General features: G+C 44.2%; 1 protein-coding gene across 1 annotated transcript; it reads right to left on the reverse strand.

The window, feature by feature from the left end:
• Window positions 1–20,285: 20,285 nt before the first annotated feature.
• Window positions 20,286–22,512, reverse strand: LOC137562338 (uncharacterized). Its single transcript, XM_068273673.1, has 3 exons — window positions 22,499–22,512; window positions 22,314–22,415; window positions 20,286–21,141 (listed from the first exon to the last, which is right to left on the reverse strand). Exons 1-3 carry the CDS (start codon window positions 22,510–22,512, stop codon window positions 20,286–20,288), a joined length of 972 nt encoding a protein of 323 aa, XP_068129774.1.
• Window positions 22,513–24,112: the final 1,600 nt, after the last annotated feature.

Raw genomic sequence — 24,112 nt, forward strand, 5'->3', positions numbered from 1 at the left:
AGCCACATTATATAGCATTCTGTTCACTGTTCTGTGTCTGCTGGGAATAGTGGTACACCGCTCGCTCAGCCACACTATATAGCATTCTGTTTACTGTTCTGTGTCTGCTGGGAATAGTGGTACACCACTCGCTCAGCCACACTATATAGCATTCTGTTTACTGCCACTCTGTGTACCTCGCTCAGCCACATTATATAGCATTCTGTTCACTGTTCTGTGTCTGCTGGGAATAGTGGTACACCGCACGCTCAGCCACACTATATAGCATTCTGTTTACTGTTCTGTGTCTGCTGGGAATAGTGGTACACCGCTCGCTCAGCCACACTATATAGCATTCTGTTTACTGTTCTGTGTCTGCTGGGAATAGTGGTACACCGCTCGCTCAGCCACACTATATAGCATTCTGTTTACTGTTCTGTGTCTGCTGGGAATAGTAGTACACCGCTCACCCGCCACTGTATAGCATTGTGCTCTGTGTCGCTGCTGGGAATAGTGGTACACCGCTCACCCGTCACTGTATAGCATTGTGCTCTGTGTCGCTGCTGGGAATAGTGGTACTGTATAGCATTTCTGTACTGCCACTGTACTGCTGCCAGTCAGCGTGTACTGTAAGGATAAGTGAAATGAGGAAGAAATCCGGTGAAAGAGGGAGGGGCAAGGGAAGAGGTGTTTCCCCTGACGGTTCACGTACAGGCCACAGGGGAGCACCCAAGAAAACCCACTCAATACCGCCCATGTTGTCCAGGACAACAACCCTCACAAATCCAAAAGAACAGGACCAGATAATTACTTGGATGACCTCTCAAGCGTCCAGCAGTGGGTTAAGCAGCACCAGCACATCACGCACGAGGTCCGAGTCCTCAGCCAGTTACAAGGAGCCAGTGGGCACAAAGCTGACACAACCGGCAGCGACACCACGCACACAACTGCCAGATAACCAGTCCGATGAATTACCTCAGGACACAATGGGGTATTCGCAGGAGCTATTCCCAGCCCAACAAACTTCCACCTTTCAAAGATCAATGGAGGAACAGCCAGAAATGTTGTGCCTGGATTCACAACCGTTAACTGTGGGAAATGCACCGCGCACTGAAATACAAGGCGAGTCCGAGGAGGACTCGGAAACCCAAATCCCAGAGCAATTTGGGCAGGAGGGGTTGCAATTGCAGGAGGTCGGCCGACAAGATCTGGAAGACGACGTTGGAGTGTGCTGCGCAGAGGTTGTTGTGGGGAGCTCTACTCCACGGCGGCGGCCCACAATGACATATGACGAGTTTGAGGAGATGGAAGAGGAGGGTATGGACAATGTGGACAGAGACCCAGATTTTGTTTGTGAACGAGAACATCGCCATCGTAGCAGCAGCACAGATGAGTCTGTTGAAGAACCCACTGCTGCACGAGTTCGCCTTGTGCCACAAGGTAGGCGGCGCGCAATTTCAGGCACCACAAGCGTGGAAGTTCAAGTGAGAGGCAAAAGAGGAGCAAACAGAAATCGCCAGCAAGGAGGCAGGTGCTCCAAAGTCTGGGCTTTCTTTGAAGACTGCACTGAGGATGTTACCATGGCGATTTGCAAGGTGTGCAAGACCCGCCTGAGCAGGGGGAAAAGTATTAACAACCTCTCCACCACCAGCATGAGCCGTCACATGCTATCCAAACATCCCACTCTGTGGGCAAACGCGTCAGGACAGGGTACCAGCAACAACACTGCCTCCCTTGGGTTCACCAGACTCACCACCAGACCCGCCTCAGCAGCAGCAGTAGCCCAGCCATTGCGTGGTTCACAACATTCACAAACATCAGACGACACTGACACTGTCACTTTCCGGAGTAGTGCTCTTGAGGTCTCCCAGTGTTCATCAAACACAACAACCAACAGCCCTTCCGTGTGCAGCGCTACGGTTCCGTTGTCTGTGTCGGAGATGTTTGAGCGCAAGAGGAAATTGCCAGCAAATGACCCCCGGGCCGTGGCAGTAACAGCCAGCATAGCCAAGCTTCTGGCCTGCGAAATGCTGCCATATCGAGTGGTGGAGACAAACAGCTTCAAGGGCATGATGTCAGTGGCCATCCCACGTTACGTGGTTCCCAGCCGCTACCACTTTGCGCGCTCTGCAGTGCCTGAGTTGCATGAGCACGTGGTCAGCAAAATAACCCGAAGCTTGAAGAATGCCGTTGCCTGCAAGGTTCACCTCACCACTGACACCTGGACGAGTGCGTTCGGCCAGGGTCGATACATCTCCCTTACCGCGCACTGGGTGAACCTTGTGGAGCCTGGCAGCGATTCCTCACCTGCTACGGCACGGGTGTTGCCCACGCCACAAACAGCTGCACCGCCGTCCCTCCCACTGGATAACAACAGCAGCACCTACCTCTCTGACTCCTTGTCCTCCAACGCATCTCAAAGCTGTACCTCATCCGGAAACGCTAACCCAGCAGCAGTAGGATCGTGGAAGCAGTGCAGCACAGCTGTTGGCATGCGTCAGCAAGCGTTGCTGAAGCTAATCTGCCTTGGGGATAAGCAGCACACAGGGGAGGAAATTTGGAGGGGAATAAAGGAACAGACGGATTTGTGGCTGGCACCGCTGGACCTGAAACCGGGCATGGCTGTGTGTGATAATGGGAGTAATCTCATTCGCGCTTTAAGGTTGGCTAAGCTGACACACATCCCTTGCCTGGCGCACGTGATGAACCTAGTAGTTCAGCGGTTCCTGAGGACATACCCAGGCGTGGCCGATCTTCTGTTGAAGGTGCGTCGAGTGGCCAAACATTGTAGAAATTCCAGTACTGCTTCGGGGGCACTCGCCAAGATGCAGGAGCGCTTCAATCTCCCCCACCATCGCTTGCTGTGTGATGTCCCTACGCACTGGAATTCTACGCTGCACATGCTAGCCCGCTTTTGCGAGCAGAAGAGTGCAGTGGTCCAGTACATGACGGCGCAGTACCGAGGCGCATCCGGCCAGCTGCCAAGCTTCTGTGGATCCGATTGGGCCAACATGTTGGACCTCTGCCAAGTCCTCCAAAATTTTGAGCAATCCACGTTGCTTGTGAGCAGTGACAACTCTTCAGTCAGCATTACCATACCACTGCTGTGTTTACTGAAGAGGTCGATGTTAAAAATCAAGGAAACAGCTGTCATGATGCAACTGGGGGAATCTGAAGGAGAAAACGATCAGCGTGATGGTACCAACATCAGGCCATCCGCCTCAGGGAACGCTGGCCCCAGCAGCTATGACGAAGAAGAGGAGGAGGAACAGCTGGAGTTGGAGCAGGAATTTCATGCCACCACTGACGAGGGCCAGAGCGGTGCACGTTGGACTTCCACAATTCAACGCGAATGGTCAACAGAAGCAGACCAGGAGGAAGGTGACCACTATGATGCATCACAACAACTATCACAACGCTCACAAGAGGATGATGAGGATTCTGGTAGGACTCTGGCACACATGGCTCAATTCATGCTAGACTGCATTGAACGTGACCCACGCATTGTGCGCATTCTGGACAACACCAATTACTGGGTTTATACCCTTCTGGATCCACGGTACAAACACAATGTTCCAAAACTGCTTGAAGAAAGAGTCAGACAGGTCAAAATGGAAGAATACCAGCAGGCCCTTGTGGAGACTTTAGAGAGGAGATTGACATCCTCCCCCTCCTCTAGCCAGTTGTACGCAGACAGACTGACTTCCGCAAACCCAGGACGACCAGGAGGGCAGCAAACAACGCAAGCCGCAGCTAGTACCCAAAAGGGAACGGTATCGGCAGTGTCCTTGGAGTGGGAAAATTTTCTGACACCCATGCAGCAGCAGCCCACTGAACAGCAAGCGTGCAGATCCACCTCCAACACCGATCGCCTGGAGAAGATGGTCAAGGACTACATGTCAGATGACTTAGCTGTGTCGAACAATCCATCTGCAACCTTCAACTATTGGGTATCGAAGCTAGACACCTGGCACGAACTGGCAATGTACGCAATAGAGGTGCTGGCTTGCCCGGCAGCCAGCGTTATGTCGGAACGCTGTTTCAGTGCTGCCGGAGGCATCGTCACAGATCGGCGTATCCGCCTCTCTACAGAAAATGCAGACCGTCTGACTCAAATTAAAATGAATCAATCCTGGATTGGAAATGACTACGCAACACTCCAGGACCCCAACCAAGTAACATGACCAATGAACATCTGGGATGGTGTAGCGTTTCCGGTCCCTGTTTATTGAACCTCTCATCTGTATTACATTTATGACTGCATGGCGGCAAAAAGCATTGCTGCTATATCCGCACGCTTTTTGTCCTCATGCAAGGCCTGGGTTGTTGTGTCTCAAAAACCGTGGCCTTCTCCTCCTGCGCCTGCTCCTGTTCCATCACGTCTGCTGCTGCTGGGTTAGCGTTGCCGCGTGGTCCCTGTTTATTGAACCACTTATCTTTATTACATTTATGACTGCATGGCGGTACAAAGCATGCTATCCGCACGCTTCTTGCCCTCATGCAAGGCCTGGGTTGTTGTGTCTCACAAAGCGTGGCCTTCTCCTCCTGCGCCTCCTCCTGTTCCATCACGTCTGCTGCTGCTGGGTTAGCGTTGCCGCGTGGTCCCTGTTTATTGAACCACTTATCTTTATTACATTTATGACTGCATGGCGGTACAAAGCATGCTATCCGCACGCTTCTTGCCCTCATGCAAGGCCTGGGTTGTTGTGTCTCACAAAGCGTGGCCTTCTCCTCCTGCGCCTCCTCCTGTTCCATCACATCTGCTGCTGCTGGGTTAGCGTTGCCGCGTGGTCCCTGTTTATTGAACCACTTATCTTTATTACATTTATGACTGCATGGCGGTACAAAGCATGCTATCCGCACGCTTCTTGCCCTCATGCAAGGCCTGGGTTGTTGTGTCTCACAAAGCGTGGCCTTCTCCTCCTGCGCCTCCTCCTGTTCCATCACGTCTGCTGCTGCTGGGTTAGCGTTGCCGCGTGGTCCCTGTTTATTGAACCACTTATCTTTATTACATTTATGACTGCATGGCGGTACAAAGCATGCTATCCGCACGCTTCTTGCCCTCATGCAAGGCCTGGGTTGTTGTGTCTCACAAAGCGTGGCCTTCTCCTCCTGCGCCTCCTCCTGTTCCATCACGTCTGCTGCTGCTGGGTTAGCGTTGCCGCGTGGTCCCTGTTTATTGAACCACTTATCTTTATTACATTTATGACTGCATGGCGGTAAAAAGCATGCTATCCGCACGCTTTTTGTCCTCATGCAAGGCCTGGGTTGTTGTGTCTCACAAAGCGTGGCCTTCTCCTCCTGCGCCTCCTCCTGTTCCATCACGTGTGCTGCTGCTGCTGCTGGGTTAGCGTTTCCGGTCCCTGTTTATGGAACCTCTTATCTTTATTACATTTATGACTGCATGGCGGTACAAAGCATGCTATCCGCACGCTTCTTGCCCTCATGCAAGGCCGGGGTTGTTGTGTCTCACAAAGCGTGGCCTTCTCCTCCTGCGCCTCCTCCTGTTCCATCACGTGTGCTGCTGCTGGGTTAGCGTTACCGGTCCCTTTTCCTGGAACCTCTTATATGTATTACATTTATGACTGCATGCCGACAAAAAACATGTTACCTGTGCAAAGAAAACAGACATTTCCCGCATTTAAAAGACAGTTTTCCCTTTGAAACTTTAAAATCGATTTTCTCAAAAACTATAAGCTCTTTTTGCTAATTTTTTTTTTCCTCTTGTACCCACTCCCAAGGTGCACATACCCTGAAAATTTGGGGTATGTAGCATGTAAGGAGGCTTTACAAACCACAAAAGTTCGGGTCCCCATTGACTTCCATTATGTTCGGAGTTCGGGTCGAACACCCGAACATCGCGGCCATGTTCGGCCTGTTCGGCCCGAACCCGAACATCTAGATGTTCGCCCAACACTAAGCAAAGGGTAAAGAAAATTACAAAGAACTTAGGGGCTGACTCATAAAGCTGGCCTGCTACAGCAGCGCGAGCTCCATAACAGCACCGTTAGCTAAGTTCAAGGCTGCACGCTACGCTCGCTTTTGCAGCATAGCTACGTTATGTTATGTGCACTGCTTACACGTGTTTCTTTAAAGGAACACTATCCATGCCCAAGTGTTCTAAAATGATGATGTAAAAATAATGTCTAAGTAGCTGTGTAAACATTTTCCTAATTTTCATGTTAAATATCAGAGACAAAAGCTTTAATTTGTTGTGTGTAGGATTTATCTCTATTGGAACAAATAATTCGCAAAAGGGTGTCTGCTTCAATGCACAGCCAGTTTTGCTTTTTACATATCAGACTACAGAGTATTTTTCTCTGAAAGCATAAAAACGTATGAAAAGCTGTGGTGTCAGGTTTGACACACAATTACAAATGTTTATAACAAGTTACATTTCCTCTGCTCTCCTGCTGTCTGCTCAGAGACACAGGCAGCTGTCAGTGAGAGCTTTCTCACACACAGGGTTAACAGATGTAGTGTGAGGGAATCCCCCCTCCACTCATGGTTCACTGGGATGTCGGATTTAGCCAGATTTGCCATCAGTTAAGAGGGGAAGGAATTTGATACAGTAAACATAAGAGATAAGCAAGTGAAATTTATAGATCATTATTTACCAGCACTTCAGGAACTCTCTTTCAATCCCAGGTAGAAAAAAACATGTTAATCGATAGTGTTCCTTTAAATGCTGTTTAAAGGGCAGCACATTGCTATGTAAGCAGCGCACGTTACTACAGAAATCACGCTGCGCTGCAACAGCAAGTATAGTGTGCAGACTTGAATTTGAATCAGCCCCATAGATAGCAAAAAAAAAAATCTGTTTAGTAAGGGTAAGATAGCTGATAATAATTGTTATATAAAAGCATAAAAATACATATTTTAATCTTTGGTTTCGACTACATGAAATGAAGTAGGCAAGTACAGGGTTTTTATCCTTTCTGCGTTTTATATCAGAATTTCTCAATCACTACAGAATGAAGTATGCATAAGGGCATTCATTCCATGCTAATAAGTAAGAGTCTCTAAACGGGGTATAAGGGGCTCAAACTCCAGTCTTCAGCTGCACTGATGGGTTACAATTTATCAGGACCATCCGAGCTGGTATAGCTCAGGGTGAGGAGCCCCACATGGCTCAGGCTCCGCACTCTTCCTATACCAGCCTGCATGGGTGACAAGAGTTTAAAGAATCTTGGGAGGGGAAAAACATGTCTTTTTTTTCTAGTACAGATAATAGATATATTTGCCAGGGATTCTTATACAACAGTGTTGCGGCTGAACAGGGGTCCCTGGCACAAACATTGCCACTTTGCACTGGGGGTCTTGCATACTGACCCACAGGAAACTCCGGCAGGAAATCCACTGCTGTTTCTAGGGATATATGTCATTTTTTACTACTGATATGTTGATACATTTAGCATAAAAATTCTATCATAATTTTACAACAGATTTTTCTTAAAATCTACTTTTTGATTTCCCCCCCCCCCTTTTTCTCACTATTCTCCTCAACATATAGCAAATTTGGTGATTGTAGTAGGTATGAGGACTTTGCTATTAACCGGTCAAGTTGGCAGTATTGACTGAATAGAATTTCACCCAAAGCTTTGCCAGTGAAATCTTAATTTTGTGAAAGGTGAATTTTAAGTCTAAGTAATCTGCAATACAGCAAAATGTTTGGTAACCAACAATGGGCAAATTCACTATGAAATTAAGTTTGGAAACTTTGCCTGTTTATCCCTATTCACAAACACTGGATTTGAAAACTGAACCCAGGCAGTTCCAATAAAGAATTGTGTAATGCTACCTGAAGGCTTGAATAACATGTCCATCCAATATGGACTTCCATCTTTGTCCCTTAAAAAACACATATTTCTTTTCATCTTTGATTCTTTTAATGATTCTTTAATGATACAAATGTGGACTGATTAACATTATTTTTTAAACTATTCAAATGTTTAAGCAATGCACTACTATTGTTGCCCTTATCCCAAACTTTTTTTTTTAAAACAGGCTGGCATCAACCCTTTCCCTGCCAGCCGATTTATCCTAAACGCAAACATCTACTGCCAAGCGTTTTTAGACATTTTGCCCTCATTAGGTTTACTTAGGATTTTTTTTACAAGAAAACCTACATTAAATAGGACATATATATTGTTTTCCCTAATGAATTGGGCTTGAATACTAAAAACAAAATGTTTTACTTTTTCTGGAGATATAACACATTTTTAGCTGAAATATGTTAAAAAAAATATATATACATATATACTGTATACAGCCCAAAAGTTTGGACACACCTTCTCATTCAAAGAGTTTTCTTTATTTTCATGACTATGAACATTGTAGATTCACACTGAAGGCATCCAAACTATGAATTAACACATGTGGAAGTATAGTACATAACCAAAAAGTGTTAAACAACTGAATATAATCAATATATGTCATATTCTAGGTTCTTCAAAGTAGTGACCTTTTGCTTTGATTACTGCTTTGCACACTCTTGGCATTCTCTTGATGAGCTTCAAGAGGTAGTCACCTGAAATGGTTTTCACTTTACAGGTGTGCCCTGTCAGGTTTAATAAGTGGGATTTCTTGCCTTATAAATGGTCATCAGTTGCGTTGTGAAGAAGTCAGGTGGATACACAGCTGATAGTCCTACTAAGCAGACTGTTATAATTTGTATTATGGCAAGAAAAAAGCAGCTAAGTAAAGAAAAACGAGTGGCCATCATTACTTTAAGAAATGAAGGTCAGTCCATCCCCAAAAATGGGAAAACTTTGAAAGTGTCCCCAAGTGCAGTCTCAAAAACCATCAAACGCCACAAAGAAACTGGCTCACATGCAGACCACCCCAGGGGCTGTCACTGTTTTCCTGTTGTGTGCTGCAGTACCCTCCTGTATATTTATTATGGAGTCTGGGGACCTCCAGTGCTGCATGCATACTTTGCATAGAATTGCATAAAAATTTGGTTTGTGCTGCTTACCCCCTGGTATTTATTTATAATTTTCCCCTGTGAGCCTGCATAACCACGCCCACCTCTAGCACAGTTAAGCATATAAATGAGTGCATTGCACATGTTCAGAGAGTTCATTTGGTAGCTAGTGAAAGGCAAGGTGTTTTTAATTTCCCTTTTTCCCATTTAGTTGACTCTTGGGTTTTTGGATTAGTTCCCATTAGACTGCTTATAAAAACTGGCATTCTGCATGGTAGAGTAGGACTCACCAGATTGGGGACACTTTGACGCAGTTGGTGAGCTTAAGCGCGTTAAGGCGTAACCAAGAGCCCCTGTCACTGTTTTCCTGTTGTGTGCTGCAGTACCCTCTGTATATTTATATATATATATATATATATATATATATATATATATATATATATATATATATATATATATATATATATATTTTTTTTTTTAAGTTGTGTTTTTTTTTCCAAAGAAGAATTACATTTACTGACAAAAATGTTACTGTTTGTAAAAGCACTGATTCTGCTAAATCCAACAACACCAGATATCAGGAGCATAACTAGATACCACTGGGCCCCACTGCAAAACTTTGGATGGGCCCCCCCTCCCCCCCCACCTCGCTCAATTTCTTCACAGGAAAACTGAGGACCAATGTGTTTTCCCCATGCAGATAATAACACTTAGACTTAGGAAATGTCAGGCAATCTATGCTACCCCCAGATCTACTTACCCGGGGCTTCCTCCAGCCCCTTGCAGCTGACAAGTCCCTCGTTGCAGCTCTACTCCCAGTACATACATACACACACAGCCGTATTATTTTACTACATGAGAGCACATGCTATATGGAGGAACAACAATGACATGCTGAACATAAGGTATAGTATTCACTGAAACTTTGGCAAAACATTCAGACTGTCACAGATTGATACTGTTATTACAGAATCTTGGACTCTGTATGAGACAACAAGCTCTCAATGAGGAAGCGACAGTCAGACATCAATATTACCCACTCCACTGTGTCTGTAATCAGACACCATAAGGTCACTAGCCTGTGTGCGATATGAATCTAGGAATCTCTTCTGAGGGATTAAGGGCCAGTCTACAACTTTTTTTCAACCTATGACTGCTTTGTTTGTAACGTTGTACATGAAATCATCAGAACTTTGCTGCAGTGTAAGACAGATGTTTTTTTTTACAAACTCTAGGGAGCAGGGACAGTGTACAAATTCCAAAGTGTTTATGATTCCTTATCTGTGTGGTGGACACATGCAGTCAATATAACAATGGTACGAGAGCAGAATATGTTTTCTCTCCATGCCCTTAGTTGTCAGTCTCTCAAGATTTTCCCCCCACTGGGCCCCTTGTGGCTTCTAGGCCCCCCTGTGTGGAGGCATTCCTTGCAGGGTCTATTGTTACACCCCTGCCAGATATGTATTGATATCCCACTTTTCCTTTCCACAACACACCCTATCAAGAAAACAGCATTTTGCACATTTCCCCAGCAAGCTCACGGTAACCCAGGACTCTTACGAGTGTGCTTAATGACAGACAGTAGCAGAGAGCCAATAGGAAGACCTCCCTGTCCAGCTAATCACTTAATAGGCTCCAATACCCTGAATGGTGGGACATAGATGTATCAAGTTATACATTTGCAGGAGAAGAGTACATGAAGATAGGCTTCCCTATATCCCTTTAGAGGTACAGGGAAATTATTCACATACACAGAGAATCAGAGGATTGGAGAAGGCAAGCAGTCAGTGTAAAGAGAGTTTTTTTTTCTTACATTGCTACAGCACTGAATGCAGATTACAGCTCTGTCTCTCCCACTGTATGTGCTTGGGGTCATGTGGCAGGCAATCAAGAGCCTCTGCTTGAAATCCGAGCCAAGTAACTTGTTGCCTAGGGGCATCTGAGCCGAAGAGCTTGTTGCCTAGGGTCTTTACATGTTATCTGCAGCAGTGGATTGTTGCTGTGAACCACAAGAAGAAAACAAAAAAACGGAAGTGCCAAAAAACGGACTACGGTAGGTACAGTACATACTTGGCATTAGGAGCCCTTGCCTGCCAGAACATACTAGGTATGTGCTTGGCAGGAAAAGGGTTACATTGAATATGAGGATTTTTCATAAGAGAATAACAGTCTAAGTTTCAATATTTGACTTGTTATCCTTACATTACTGACATCATTTTTCAATAAATATATGGATGCAATCATTTGCAGGTCATTGCCATTGCATTCTGATTTTATTTGCATCTTACACAAACACAACAAGCTAACTTTTTTTTTTTAAATATGGTTGTTTGCAACAACAAAAACATAGAGTAAAACTATTTAATTTACAGAAATACTTATACTATTAGTTTTGTCTTTATCTTTTATGGTTTGTCTCCAGTTATATCACTGGGGAGAAGCACTCTCCATGAAACTATGGGGGAGATTTATCAATGCATTACCAACAGTTTTTTCGTCTTAATCTGTTCTAACCAGCAAGGAGAACAGTTCTGCATGATAATAAGAACCTTCTTAAATCCTAGGTAATAGTGGCAATTTAGCCTGAATTTCTAGAGCTGCACTACAGTTAAGGGCCCTTTCACACCAGAGGGCTTTTTCCGCGTTTTAACGCCACGGCCGAAGTTGGCGTTTTCCTTGGTAAATGAAAGTCCATAGACTTTCATTTTACCATTCACACTAAACGCCGCGTTTTGGAGCGTTGCGTTTCAACGCTCCCAGGCGCTTTTTCTGGGCCTACCGCGGCGTTTCGCGTCGCAATGTAAGTCAATGAGAAACGCCAACCTTAGCTTTTTCAATGCGTTTTTACAACGTTTTACAGCCCAAGAAAACCCCAAAATTCAATAGGACGTCTTCCTGTGATGTCACTTCCTTTTCAGAGCAGATGGGAAGGAAGGAGGACGCGTGGAAAGTTCCCGGAGGCCTGTGGCGCAGCTATAAACTAGAATGGCACCTAAAATCTCCTATTTCGAGATAGAGGACCTGATTGTCAAGGTGCAAGAACAACCAGCACTTTATGACAAAGGTAACGATGATTACAAGAAGACAAACTTGAAAAACAAAATCTGGAGATCAATAACAATGGAGTTGTTTGTGGAAGATTGGCCCCTCTGGTCAGAGAATGTGAAAGAAAGAAAAGGTATGTTTTTTTTTTCATATGTGTAATCTGCAATGCAGTATATGTTATTTGTGCTGAGGACATAGAACTTGGTATATTGGACCCAAGTAGCTATATTGTGGCACTGGTAGTTATAATGTGTAATGTAATGATTTGGCTACCTACAGAGGATACATATAAACCAGGTTTTGTATACAGGTAGCGGAGCGGAGGAGGTAAGGCTTGTTCTTAAAGTGAAAAGCTGTGTTTTCTCTGTTCCCTTCAAGTTTCTCCTGTGTCTGCCACCCTCTTTGTCTCTATATGCAGCTGTAGCGTATACTAGTGAGCAATGTTGATTTTGATGCACACACTGCTTCCGTTTTTAGGAAGGGGGGACATGGTTCCCCAGGCGTTCATATAGGTGACCTATTCATCACCTTTAGCCGGCTGCATTCAGTAGGTGGCGATTAAATGTCACCAGAGTTATAGCTTTCCTTATTATTCATGGCGTCCTGGAGGGTAATTAACAACACCTGGTGGTTGTGCCCGGTGTTCCAACATTTTAGCATACATTGACAGAATAGCATACATTTAAAGTGATATACCCCTTGTTAGTAGAATCAGTGTCCCCTTGCCCGCTCGCTTCGCTCGCTGGGCTGCGGGCTCGGTCCTCGCTTTGCTTGGACAACTTTTTATTCTAACTCTATGTCCACTTGGATAGTGGAGATTGCACGTCAGCACACAGGCAGCTAACTGGGGTTGAAAAGGTTAATGCTGCTGATGGGTATTATGGGGTTAATGTATGCCCTGCATGACTTTGCACATGCTCAGTAGCATTTGTATGGTATTCTGTCGGGTTTGCTAAAATGTTGGAACACCGGCTTACGGGAAAGACCCAAGTATGTAATTGTACCAAGCTTGTAATAGGACCAATGTTGTTTCGCGGCAATCGTACCAATGTAATAGTACCAATGTTGATTAGCGACAGTGATGACGCTAGTTAATGTGTGTGGTGCAGTGGGCTGAGCACTAACTGAGACTTAAAGGGAAGGTTCAGGGACTGTTTAAAAAAAATAAAAATCCGCATCCACTTACCTGGGGGTTCCTCCAGCCCGTGGCAGGCAGGAGGTGCCCTCGGTGCCGCTCCGCAGGCTGCCGGTGGTCTCCGGTGGCCGACCCGACCTGGCTGGCGGCCAGGTCGGGCTCTTTCCGCGTTCCAAAATGCGCCTCACGGCGGCGCGCTGACGTCATCGGATGTCCTCCGGGCTTTACTGCGCAGGCTCAGTAGTTCTGAGGGCGCCGAGGGCACCTCCTGCCTGCCACGGGCTGGAGGAAGCCCCAGGTAAGTTGATGCGGATTTTTATTTTTTTTAAACAGTCCCTGAACATTCCCTTTAAAGGGGCCTAGCTAACTGGCCTAACTGCTAACACTAGTGATATTAAAAAAGTGACAGTTTTCACTGTTTGTAGTTCACTTGGATATTGATAGGGTGGTGATCTGGGGTACGGTGGGTGGGGGGTTTTGGCGAGTGGTGAATGAGAGGCAATCAGAAACAATCACGGGACAATCAAAGCCAATCACGGGTAATCAAAGCCAATCACAAGGAAATCAAAGTCGATCACAGGACAATCTTCCCTTTTCCAAATGGTTCATGTCATCACTCATATTGGTCGTTGTCTCGCCCAAATGTGTGATGACATACTGCTCGGTGATAGGAAAGTAACAGTTTGTTAATACACAATTTTTGACATACTTGATATTTCTCAACCACATGTGTTCTTAAATTTGAATTGTACACATTTCCAATGTATGTTTATGTAAATTTTGTTGTTTTTTTTTTGTTTTTTTTTTAAGTACAAGAAATGAAGGCAAAGTGGAAACATGTTCGAGACAATTTTAAAAAAGAGATGAGACTGGAGTTAGCTGAGCAACGAAGTGGATCTGGTCGTTCCAAACGGCAGCCCTATAAGCATACTGGAATCTTGGCTTTCCTAAGACCATGCCTGGAAATGCGCAAGTAAGTGTAGTCCTCATTTCCACCTAACTTTATTGAATGTTGGTGTAAGTGCTTGTGTTAGTATCTTATGTTTCTTATGTTTATGACAGTACTGAGGATAATATTCCTTGCTCAACTGATGAAGAATCAAACCAGTCTATGGATACATCAGAGCTTGAGATGAATTCCGAAGACAGAAATTCAGAAATTGACCTGACACAGGACATTTCAGAGGGCACGTTTTCCGAAGGAACTCCAGAGTGTAATGTTGGTAAGCCTAGTGCCAAAACATTTGCTACTGCAGAAATGAGGAGGACCTGATGTCATCTTTGAAAACCTGCATGACAGTAATTAAAGAGAAGGACCAACCACTCTCAGAAGCTCAATCATTGGCACAAAGTTTAATTCCTCTAATAGAAAGAGTCCCACAGGAAAACATGTTTGCACTCCGACATGCTTTGCTGGACGCAATTTATGCTCAAATTCCAACAACCACTGGTAAACATGTTGTTGCAGTTCAATCTCCTGCCCAAGGTCAATACTCACCTCCAAATTATCGCCAGCATACAGTACACCCTTCCGTTAAAACCTATGGAGAGTGGAATGCCACCTAGTAGCAATGTAAGATCATCTATGCATGCCGAATATTTGAAAAAATATTCTCTTACACCGGCACAATACAATGTACCGCCACATGCCGAAGTTCAACGTACGTATCAACAACACCATCTACAGTCTTTTGAGCATTTACAACAAACAAATTTTCGTAATCCACAAATTGGAACATCACGTCCCTTTACTTATTTCACACAACGTGATGATAATCAAGGTGATGATTGTAATGTTCCCTATATGTCCTCCTCCTATGGTATTCCTGCCAACACAGAAACAACCCAAACATTCAATGATACAGCACTGCCTACTTCATTTATTAATGAACTAAGGTCAGGATCTCCGCATCCACGAAATTGTCCAGATAGAGTTGGTGATAGAAACAGAGAGGCACACATTGAGTATACTCAATCTCAACAAAGCTTTCCTTCGGTTGAGACAAGTAATACTGCAGGCACTTCTTCCACAGAAAGAGAATTCTATGCAGATCTGTAGTTGAGCAGTTATGTAGTGTACAGGAAAAATGCTGACACGTTGCACTTATTTTAAGGTTTTAATTGGATGTTTGATGTTTAGTTGATAGTACTTCTATCCAGCAATGTTGTAAAGGTGCTTCAATAACTACTTGTACACCAGTTACTTGTGTTGAACTGCTTTGGTATTACCAAAAATTGCACAATTATCTCAAAGTACTGGTAAACAGGTATGCACAAAAGTAGATCGGGATGTGTTTCATTTGGTTTACATTTACATAATCTTTGCTGGTGTGGGGGAAGGAAAATGGTGTTTCAACATACCTTTTGTTAGGTATTTTTCTTTGGTACTTATACGTTAGCCGGGCACATCCGGCAGGTGGCGCTGTTGATGTTAATTCCAATCATAATTACTTCACGTCAACCTGTGAATGTAAACGCTGGATGCGCCCGGCTTAAAGAGATCAAGCCGCCGGCTTTCTTCGTGTCTCGTCTCCCCCTCTCGCTCTCTCTCCTATAGAACACTGGGGAGGGGACATGCGTGTCCCCCCCAGAGTCGTTCGTCGCAATGCCGCGACGAACGACTCTGGGGTGACACGCATGTCCCCTACCCAAGGCTCATACGAGAGAGGGCAAGAGGGGGAGGAGAGCGAGACACTCACGAAGCAAGCCGGCGGCTTGATCTGTTTAAGCCGGGCGCATCCGGCGGTTTACATTCACAGGTTGACGTGAAGTAATTATGATTGGAATTAACATCAACATCGCCACCTGCCGGATGCACCCGGCTAACGGATAAGTACCTTTTATTTTTACAACAATTAGTCTAAATTTGCGCTCAAGTGACTGTAGCACTTCCTCCTTCAGACAGTAGGAAGAAGTGTGGTAGTAACTTCTCCAACAATCGTCCTGCAGCATGGGACGTAGAAATGTTACTACTCACTCACCCATTCTCCACACCAACAATGGTCAACGTGATGTATTTTGAATGAAACACATCCCTGTTGAAGCTGCGTACACTTAATAACCTTTCCACTTCAACTGATGTGCAACAAATATTTCCATGAGCTTAACTCATGGATGTAGATTCATGATGGTATGTTTAGTTTCGTATTAGTTCATGTGGAACGTATGAACCCCGTTGCTATGTTTACAATACACTTTGCACTGATGTTATTTTATTTAGAGAAATAGGCTTTGTTCACGTTACAGTAGGGATTTTCCCTAGATAGAAGATGGAAATATTTTAAGTGACGATACAAAATGCTATGTATGTAAACTTTATTGTATTAAAAATTGTAGAATGCACTACTAACTTAGTGCGGTAGCACTTGCCACCTCTACAATTTACCGGGGACACACCACCACTTCAGGTTGTTGAAGCAAGGTCGACATCAAAACAAATGTCCACTTGTAAAGTTTGACAGGTAATGGTCCAATAATGTTTGCTGGCGTTCCATTGGTCATATATTTCAATAGCGCTACTACTTAATTAAACAATTTGCTACCTTTAATAATTGCAAGGTACATCATTCCATTTTCTTATAACTACCTTCTTAAAATGGCCTTTCCCACATTAATAAACAATAGTATTTCTACCCACGGGCTAGTACACACGCGTGGCCTGAATCACGCAGAATCTTCCTCATATTTCCCCCTGATACTTATACAAGGTAAAAAAATATAATGTGAAATGCTGGGTATCTACAATTTCCTCTCCACTAAATTAGTTTTTTGGATGCCTAGTAGGTAGAGCTTAGGAAAGCATAAAAGTTGAAAGAGACACTAAAGCGAGAGTAAATCTTCTTGTCTCATAGTCAGCAGGGGTATATGTGCCCCTGTTAAAAGGCCGCTATCCCGCGGCTAAACGGGGGTCCCTGACCCCCCAAATCCCCTCTGCAAAATCAACAGCCAACTAGCTCGTAGATCTTGCTCCTCCTGGCGGCAGGTCTAACGGCTGCAGCCCTGCCTCCAGTCGCGTCTATCAGACGCGCATCGCCGCCTCTCCCCTGCCCATCTCAGTGAAGGAAGACAGAGGGGCGGTGGAGAGGCGGAAATACGCATCTGATAGACACGCCTGGGGTAGTGCTGTGGCGGTTAGCCCTGCCCCAATCTGGAAGGGCTCCCCCGCTGCTGGGAGGAGATTTCAGGGGGGGAAGGGACCCCCGTTTAGCCGTTGCATTTTAGCAAGGGGCACACATGCCCCTGCTGACTATGATGTCTGAAGCCAGATTTATTCTCGCTTCAGACTCTTTAAGAACTACAAAGGAACCTGTTGTGTGTGTGGGACTGTTCAATACCCCAGGTAATTAAGGGTTAAAGGGTCAGGTGAAGGGGCAGTACATATTAGGCAATTTAGTCTGACATTTGTACCTGAGGGGGCCTTGTTTCATCATCTTGCGGGTGTCCTTTACAACAGTTAAAGGGCACACACCAACTATGTGTAAGTTATGAGCACTTTGTTTAATGTTACAAAAACAATGTATGATTGTTCGTAGTGAATGCAGAGGTTTGTGTTTGAATTTAGTACAGAAGCTGTTACTTGAAATGTTTGATTTTTTTTTTTTCAGCTACTAACAAATACTTGAAGATGCACTAAAATTTCGCTAACTCAGGCGCTGGGTACTTACCTTGGAGGTGTGTAGCCTCTGGGTTTTAACGAGGAATTGTCCCTACTTCACCATTCCATGGGGTGTCTATTCAACGCTTAATTGCGGGTATGTAAAAAATTACCTGTTCAATTTTAAGTGTAGGTTCAAAAAAACTCTGTTGGATAAGCATATTGTACAATATGCAATGAAAACCATTACGGTTTTTATATTACACAAGCTTCATTGAACCAAGCGTGTGTAATATATTGGTCACAATTGGTTGTGATTATGAATATATTAAAACAAATTGGTGAATTTCATCAACTCACTGTTGCCCCGCTACATGCTGTAGAGATAATGTCATTAAAAAAGTAAAACATGAGTATGCTAGATACACACTTGAATTAAAAGTTTGTGGAGAATTCAAGATCGCACACCAATTTTACATCTTTCCTTGTACGATGATAGCCATTCTCTATGCAGTCTACTATATTGAACTGTAATCTCAATTAGATAAGAACCTTTGGAAGATGCTTCATACAAACCTGTTCTATACATGTAAAAGATGAATATCGGTGAAACACACCTTGTTTCACAGACATTCAGCTGCGTATTAGATGAACCAGGATGTTCAGATGTTTGTCAGATATGCAGATGAATGTCTGCAATGATCATCAGAAAACATATAGTAATAATAATTATTTTTTATGTAATGTGGAGTTCAGTTAAATATAATAGACTGGTGGGAGTATGGTTCTCATAGGTCATGGAATAGGATAATATTGGTGTCTAATTGTGGCTTTTACAACACTTTTTTTCAAGTGTGTACATAGCATTACAATAGACACCCATGGAAAGTTGAAAGTCAAACAAATCCTCGTTACCACACAGCCAAATCACCCCTCTCAAAGTAATGAGAACAGTAGATGTACTACCCATGTACTTAATCATATATTTCAACGTCAAGTGCATGAAAAATACTTAATCTTCTCTTTCTTTCATTTTTTTTGCAGCTAACACTGCCTGTAGTAACTAGTGTTGGGCGAACAGTTCGGCTGTGTTGGCCGAACAGTTCGGCTGCCGAACCTCTCTGGACCTCTCTGGGCCTCTTACTACTTCCGGGTCGCAATGACCCGGAGTAGTACGCCTGAGCTGGCCTGGCGGAGCGTGTCCTAGATCGTGCTCCCGTTGCCGGGCACTCTCTGCGCATGTGTGTGACGTCATGAGTGACGTCACACACATGCGCAGAGAGTGCCCGGCAACGGGAGCGCGATCTAGGACACGCTCCGCCGGGCCAGCGCAGGCGTACTACTCCGGGTCATTGCGACCCGGAAGTAGTAAGAGGCCCAGAGAGGTCCAGAGAGGTTCGGCAGCCGAACTGTTCGGCCAACACAGCCGAACTGTTCGCCCAACACTAGTTGTAACCTCTGTTTGAATCCCATAGTAGACATTCACTCTTCCTTTGCAAAAAATGATTATAGTTGGAACAGTCTTCTGTGTTATCTTCTCCAGCTCCATTCGCCATCATACTGGCTAGGCTTTCATGCTATGCATCCTCATAGTAAGAAAGTAAAGTCATCAAGGTGACAGGCTTTGACTTTACACAATATCACAGATGACCGACTCAGCAATAATCATTTGGTGCATGCTGCAGTTAATGAAGGTAGGTAGATTCCTATCAGAGGTGTAAATTTGTGTAGTGAGTGAAAAATAATGAAAGAAAGCTCATATTTTGTGTTTACGGTCAAGTTTTCATTGATCTGTTTTTCTAGTAAAAAACATATGGTTTTCTCTCTCGTTTTCTTTAATCAACAAAGGAATTTGTAATAATATTTCCAACATTGTCATTATACTGGAGAATGTATTATTACAAATTTCTATACAACTGGTGCTTTCTCTACTCCTCTTGACACGAGTTGCACTCAATCCACCATCTTTTCATGGCTAACGTCTCTGCAGTTCATCACGTCTGTCAGTTAGAACCAGTGTACACAATTGCTTGTGCCCAATTTCTAATACAAATATTGCTCCTTTCAGAGAGATACATAAAGAGAGAACGTGTTCATCAGAGTAAAAGACGTTAATGATACCAATACATAAAACATTGCCTTTGAAATATGGCCTTTAGTGCACAACTGCAATCAAACGTGGATGAAAGCATCAGTTTTTTTTTTTTTTTCTTTAACATCCTCATTACAGGAATTGAGACGAGAAATGTTAAAAAAAAGTTTTGCAAACTGTTTTTATTGCACTAAAGTGTACTTTTTTTTACTGTTACTGTGACCAGTGTTGGCAATTGAAACGTTGTCTATTGTTTACAAGGACACTAAACTGTCATATTAAAGAAGTAAACGTCTGTTTTCTAAGTTTATTTTTCAAATAAAAAACTTTTATTTGGAACAAAACACTCTTTTCTTTTTATTTCCTATTTTATTTGTAAAGATAGATGTTTCAATAAAAAATGCTATACTGTACATATAAACATTGGTACTTGAAATACTTTATATGTTGTAAAGAAAAATGTTTAACATCAATACACAAAAAAAGTACAACAAAATAATCGGAAGCATGTAAGTTACTGACCACTACGACCTCTTACAAAAAAAACCTTCAGTTGGTCTCGTAAGTTTAGGGCACTGGATGATCCTCGAGGTACATTTCCTGAAATGTTTGTAAAAGGTTGTTCCAAGGTTTCTGTTACTATTCCTCCCTCCTTGTCCCTTAAAAAATTATGTAGCACACATGCCACTTTTACAACCACAACAGCATTATCAGGGTGCAATTGCATGGCAATGTGCAACACTCTCCACTTGTTAGCAAGAATGCCAAAACTGCATTCAACAACACGCCTTGCAATCGTAAGTCTGGTGTTGAAAGTGTGTTTTGCATCGTCCATATTTTTCTGAGAATATGGCCTCATCACATTTACGGAAAGTCCAAAACCCTCATCAGCGACGAAAGTAAATGGCTGAGGGTCATTCGTTCCAGGCCAGGGTCTTGGTGCGGGCAAGTCCAGTTGTCCATCTCGCAGTCTCATTCCTAGTTTGCAACGTTCAAAAATACTCGCGTCGTTGCTACTCCCATAATTGCCCACATCGATGTAAGTGAACCTGTAGTCCGCATCCACCACAGCCATTAGAGTTATTGAAAAGAATTTTTTGTAATTGTGATACTTGCTTCCACTACATGGAGGACAAATAAGCCTAATATGTTTCCCATCAACTGCACCGATGCAGTTTGGAAACTTGTGCTTCACCCAGAAATTGTCAGCAATTTCAATCCACTTCTCTCTGTCAGGGAATACCATGTGTTTTGGTTGCAATTTACTCCACAGAACACGACATGTAGTAATCACAATTTTCTGTATGGTCGAAATTCCCACTCTAAATTCATAATGTAAGCTGGTGTAACTATTTCCTGTTGCTAGGAACCTACAAGAAATGTACAAAATAATTTTAAGAAAAACAACCATATGTATGATTGATCATCAGTCTTACACTACTTTGAAGCGCATGAAAATTGTTATTACTCACACAAGTCCGAGAAACAATGAGGATGATATTTCAAACCACTACATAGAAGTGATTTGTACTCTGCGGTGCACTACAGAACTCAGCAGTGCACCGCAGAGCACAAAGCACTCGGTCACACAGGGACAACAAACAACTGAAGGGTATTGGCAACAGTGCAGAGAAGTGATTTGTACTCTGCGGTGCACTACAGAACTCAGCAGTGCACCGCAGAGCACAAAGCACTCGGTAAACACAGGGACCACAAACAACTGGAGGGTATTGGCAACAGTGCAGAGAAGTGATTTGTACTCTGCGGTGCACTACAGAACTCAGCAGTGCACCGCAGAGCACAAAGCACTCGGTCACACAGGGACCACAAACAACTGAAGGGTATTGGCAACAGTGCAGAGAAGTGATTTGTACTCTGCGGTGCACTACAGAACTCAGCAGTGCACCGCAGAGCACAAAGCACTCGGTAAACACAGGGACCACAAACAACTGGAGGGTATTGGCAACAGTGCAGAGAAGTGATTTGTACTCTGCGGTGCACTACAGAACTCAGCAGTGCACCGCAGAGCACAAAGCACTCGGTAAACACAGGGACCACAAACAACTGGAGGGTATTGGCAACAGTGCAGAGAAGTGATTTGTACTCTGCGGTGCACTACAGAACTCAGCAGTGCACCGCAGAGCACAAAGCACTCGGTCACACAGGGACCACAAACAACTGGAGGGTATTGGCAACAGTGCAGAGAAGTGATTTGTACTCTGCGGTGCACTACAGAACTCAGCAGTGCACCGCAGAGCACAAAGCACTCGGTCACACAGGGACCACAAACAACTGGAGGGTATTGGCAACAGTGCAGAGAAGTGATTTGTACTCTGAGGTGCACTACAGAACTCAGCAGTGCACCGCAGAGCACAAAGCACTCGGTCACACAGGGACCACAAACAACTGGAGGGTATTGGCAACAGTGCAGAGAAGTGATTTGTACTCTGCGGTGCACTACAGAACTCAGCAGTGCACCGCAGAGCACAAAGCACTCGGTCACATAGGGGCGTGTATATAATAATTTACATGTTCAACTCACCTCAAGGTAATCAACAGTCGTTCAGCTGGAGCAATGGGCTTCCGAAACTTGGTTGTTTGTTGCAGCAAGTCATCATGAACCAATTCAAGGAGATAATCAAAACTGCAAATGAAATACATACACTTTTTAGAAATAAAAAAGTAAACGAAATGAAATAAAAATGATTAAAAAAAAAAACAAATTACCTGGTGCTTGTCATCCTCGTGTAATTGAAGAATTTTTCAGGGTGACTCCTAATATCCACAAATAATGTTGTGAATCCACCCTTCTCCTCTCTATCCGTTAAGTCGATGAATCCAGTATCTTCGCTTTCTGGAGCTTTTCCTCAGTTGCACAATAGCAATCAAAATGATTAAAGCTATGCCAATGTATGCATACATTTTGCAAATGACATGCACTGAAATAAAGCACTATGAACTATGTCTGCTCAAACTCCTATCTGTAAACCCACAAACTAATTTCCCTATAACACGGCCTTTTATACAATATCAAAAACCAATCACAGGCTAGCAATTATATTATCCAATCCTGTCACATTTAATTTAAAATACAAACAAATCACAAGACTTCAGTTGACCAATAACTTCTGTTTCAAATACAACCAATCAGGTAACTTTATATGAAACTGCATTTGTTTACTTCTTTAAAAAAAAAAAAAAAAAAAGAGAGCGTTTTCAAAACTGCAAAACGCCTTGAAAACGCCTTGAAAACGCTTTGAAAAAGCCTCAAAACGCCTACAAAACGCCTGCAAAAAGCACCAAAACGCTCACAGCCAAAGGCAGCGTTTTGGCCTTTTCTACCGCAGCCTCTAGTGTGAAAGAGCCCTAAGAGAAGGGCAAATCCATCCCTAAACTGGCGCAGATTAAGGCTATACATGATTTGTGATGTGCTCCTCCCACCTGCTGAATTCGTCCTCAGAGTCTGCTGCTATCAATACAGCAGGTGTGTTGGTTACCTCAGCAACAGGAATTCCCTTCACACACTGCACTGTCAGAGAGACCTTCCTAGCTCCTCCTATTATACAACAGGTTAGAAGGAATCTGCACTATCTAATGATTCCTTAAGATGTCTGAGACAGTTCTGCATGGATTTCTAAAAACCTACTAATATTTTGTCTCAGACACTCTTGATAAATCTGGCCTTATGTTTCTGCAGGTGTTCCTGTACAGTAATGTTATGTAAATGCTAATAGTCTGGCTGTAGTGCCAATCTTTATAGACTCATTATTGGTTTTGAATTAGGCTTCTTTCACACAGATATACACCACATTTAAAGAGGATCTGTAACATCAAAAGATCCCTTGGGGGGTACTCACCTCGGGTGGGGGAAGCCTCCGGATCCTAATGAGGCTTCCCATGCCGTCCTCCGTCCCTCAGGGGTCTCGCTGCAGCCCTCCAAGAATAATGACGTCAATATTTACCTTCCTGGCTCCTGCGCAGGCGCTCTGATGGCTGTCAGCTCCGAACTACACGGAAATACCCGATCGCCGTCGGGTCTGCTCTACTGCGCAGGCGCAAGTTTCCGGCGCCTGCGCAGTAGAGCGGACCCGACTGAGATCGGGTATTTCCGTGTAGTTCGGAGCCGACAGCAGCCACAGCGCCCCCGCTGGAGCCTGCAAAGGTAAATATTGAACTGACAGTCGGCTCTGTCGCCGGCTGTTTGGAGGGCTGCAGCGAGACCCCCGTGGGACAGAGGACGGCGTGGGAAGCCTCATTAGGATCCGGAGGCTTCCCCCACCCGAGGTGAGTACCCCCCAGGGGATCTTTTTGATGTTACAGAGTCTTTTTAACTCGCTGTGT

This window comes from Hyperolius riggenbachi, chromosome 3, assembly GCF_040937935.1.
Source record: "Hyperolius riggenbachi isolate aHypRig1 chromosome 3, aHypRig1.pri, whole genome shotgun sequence".
Lineage (NCBI taxonomy): Eukaryota > Metazoa > Chordata > Amphibia > Anura > Hyperoliidae > Hyperolius > Hyperolius riggenbachi.

Excerpts from the sequence above, each read along its gene's own strand:
- LOC137562338 (XM_068273673.1), bottom strand. Across the intron at positions 21,142-22,313 it reads CGACTGTTGATTACCTTGAG|GTTCCTAGCAACAGGAAATA; the intron begins GTGAGTTGAACA and ends CATTTCTTGTAG.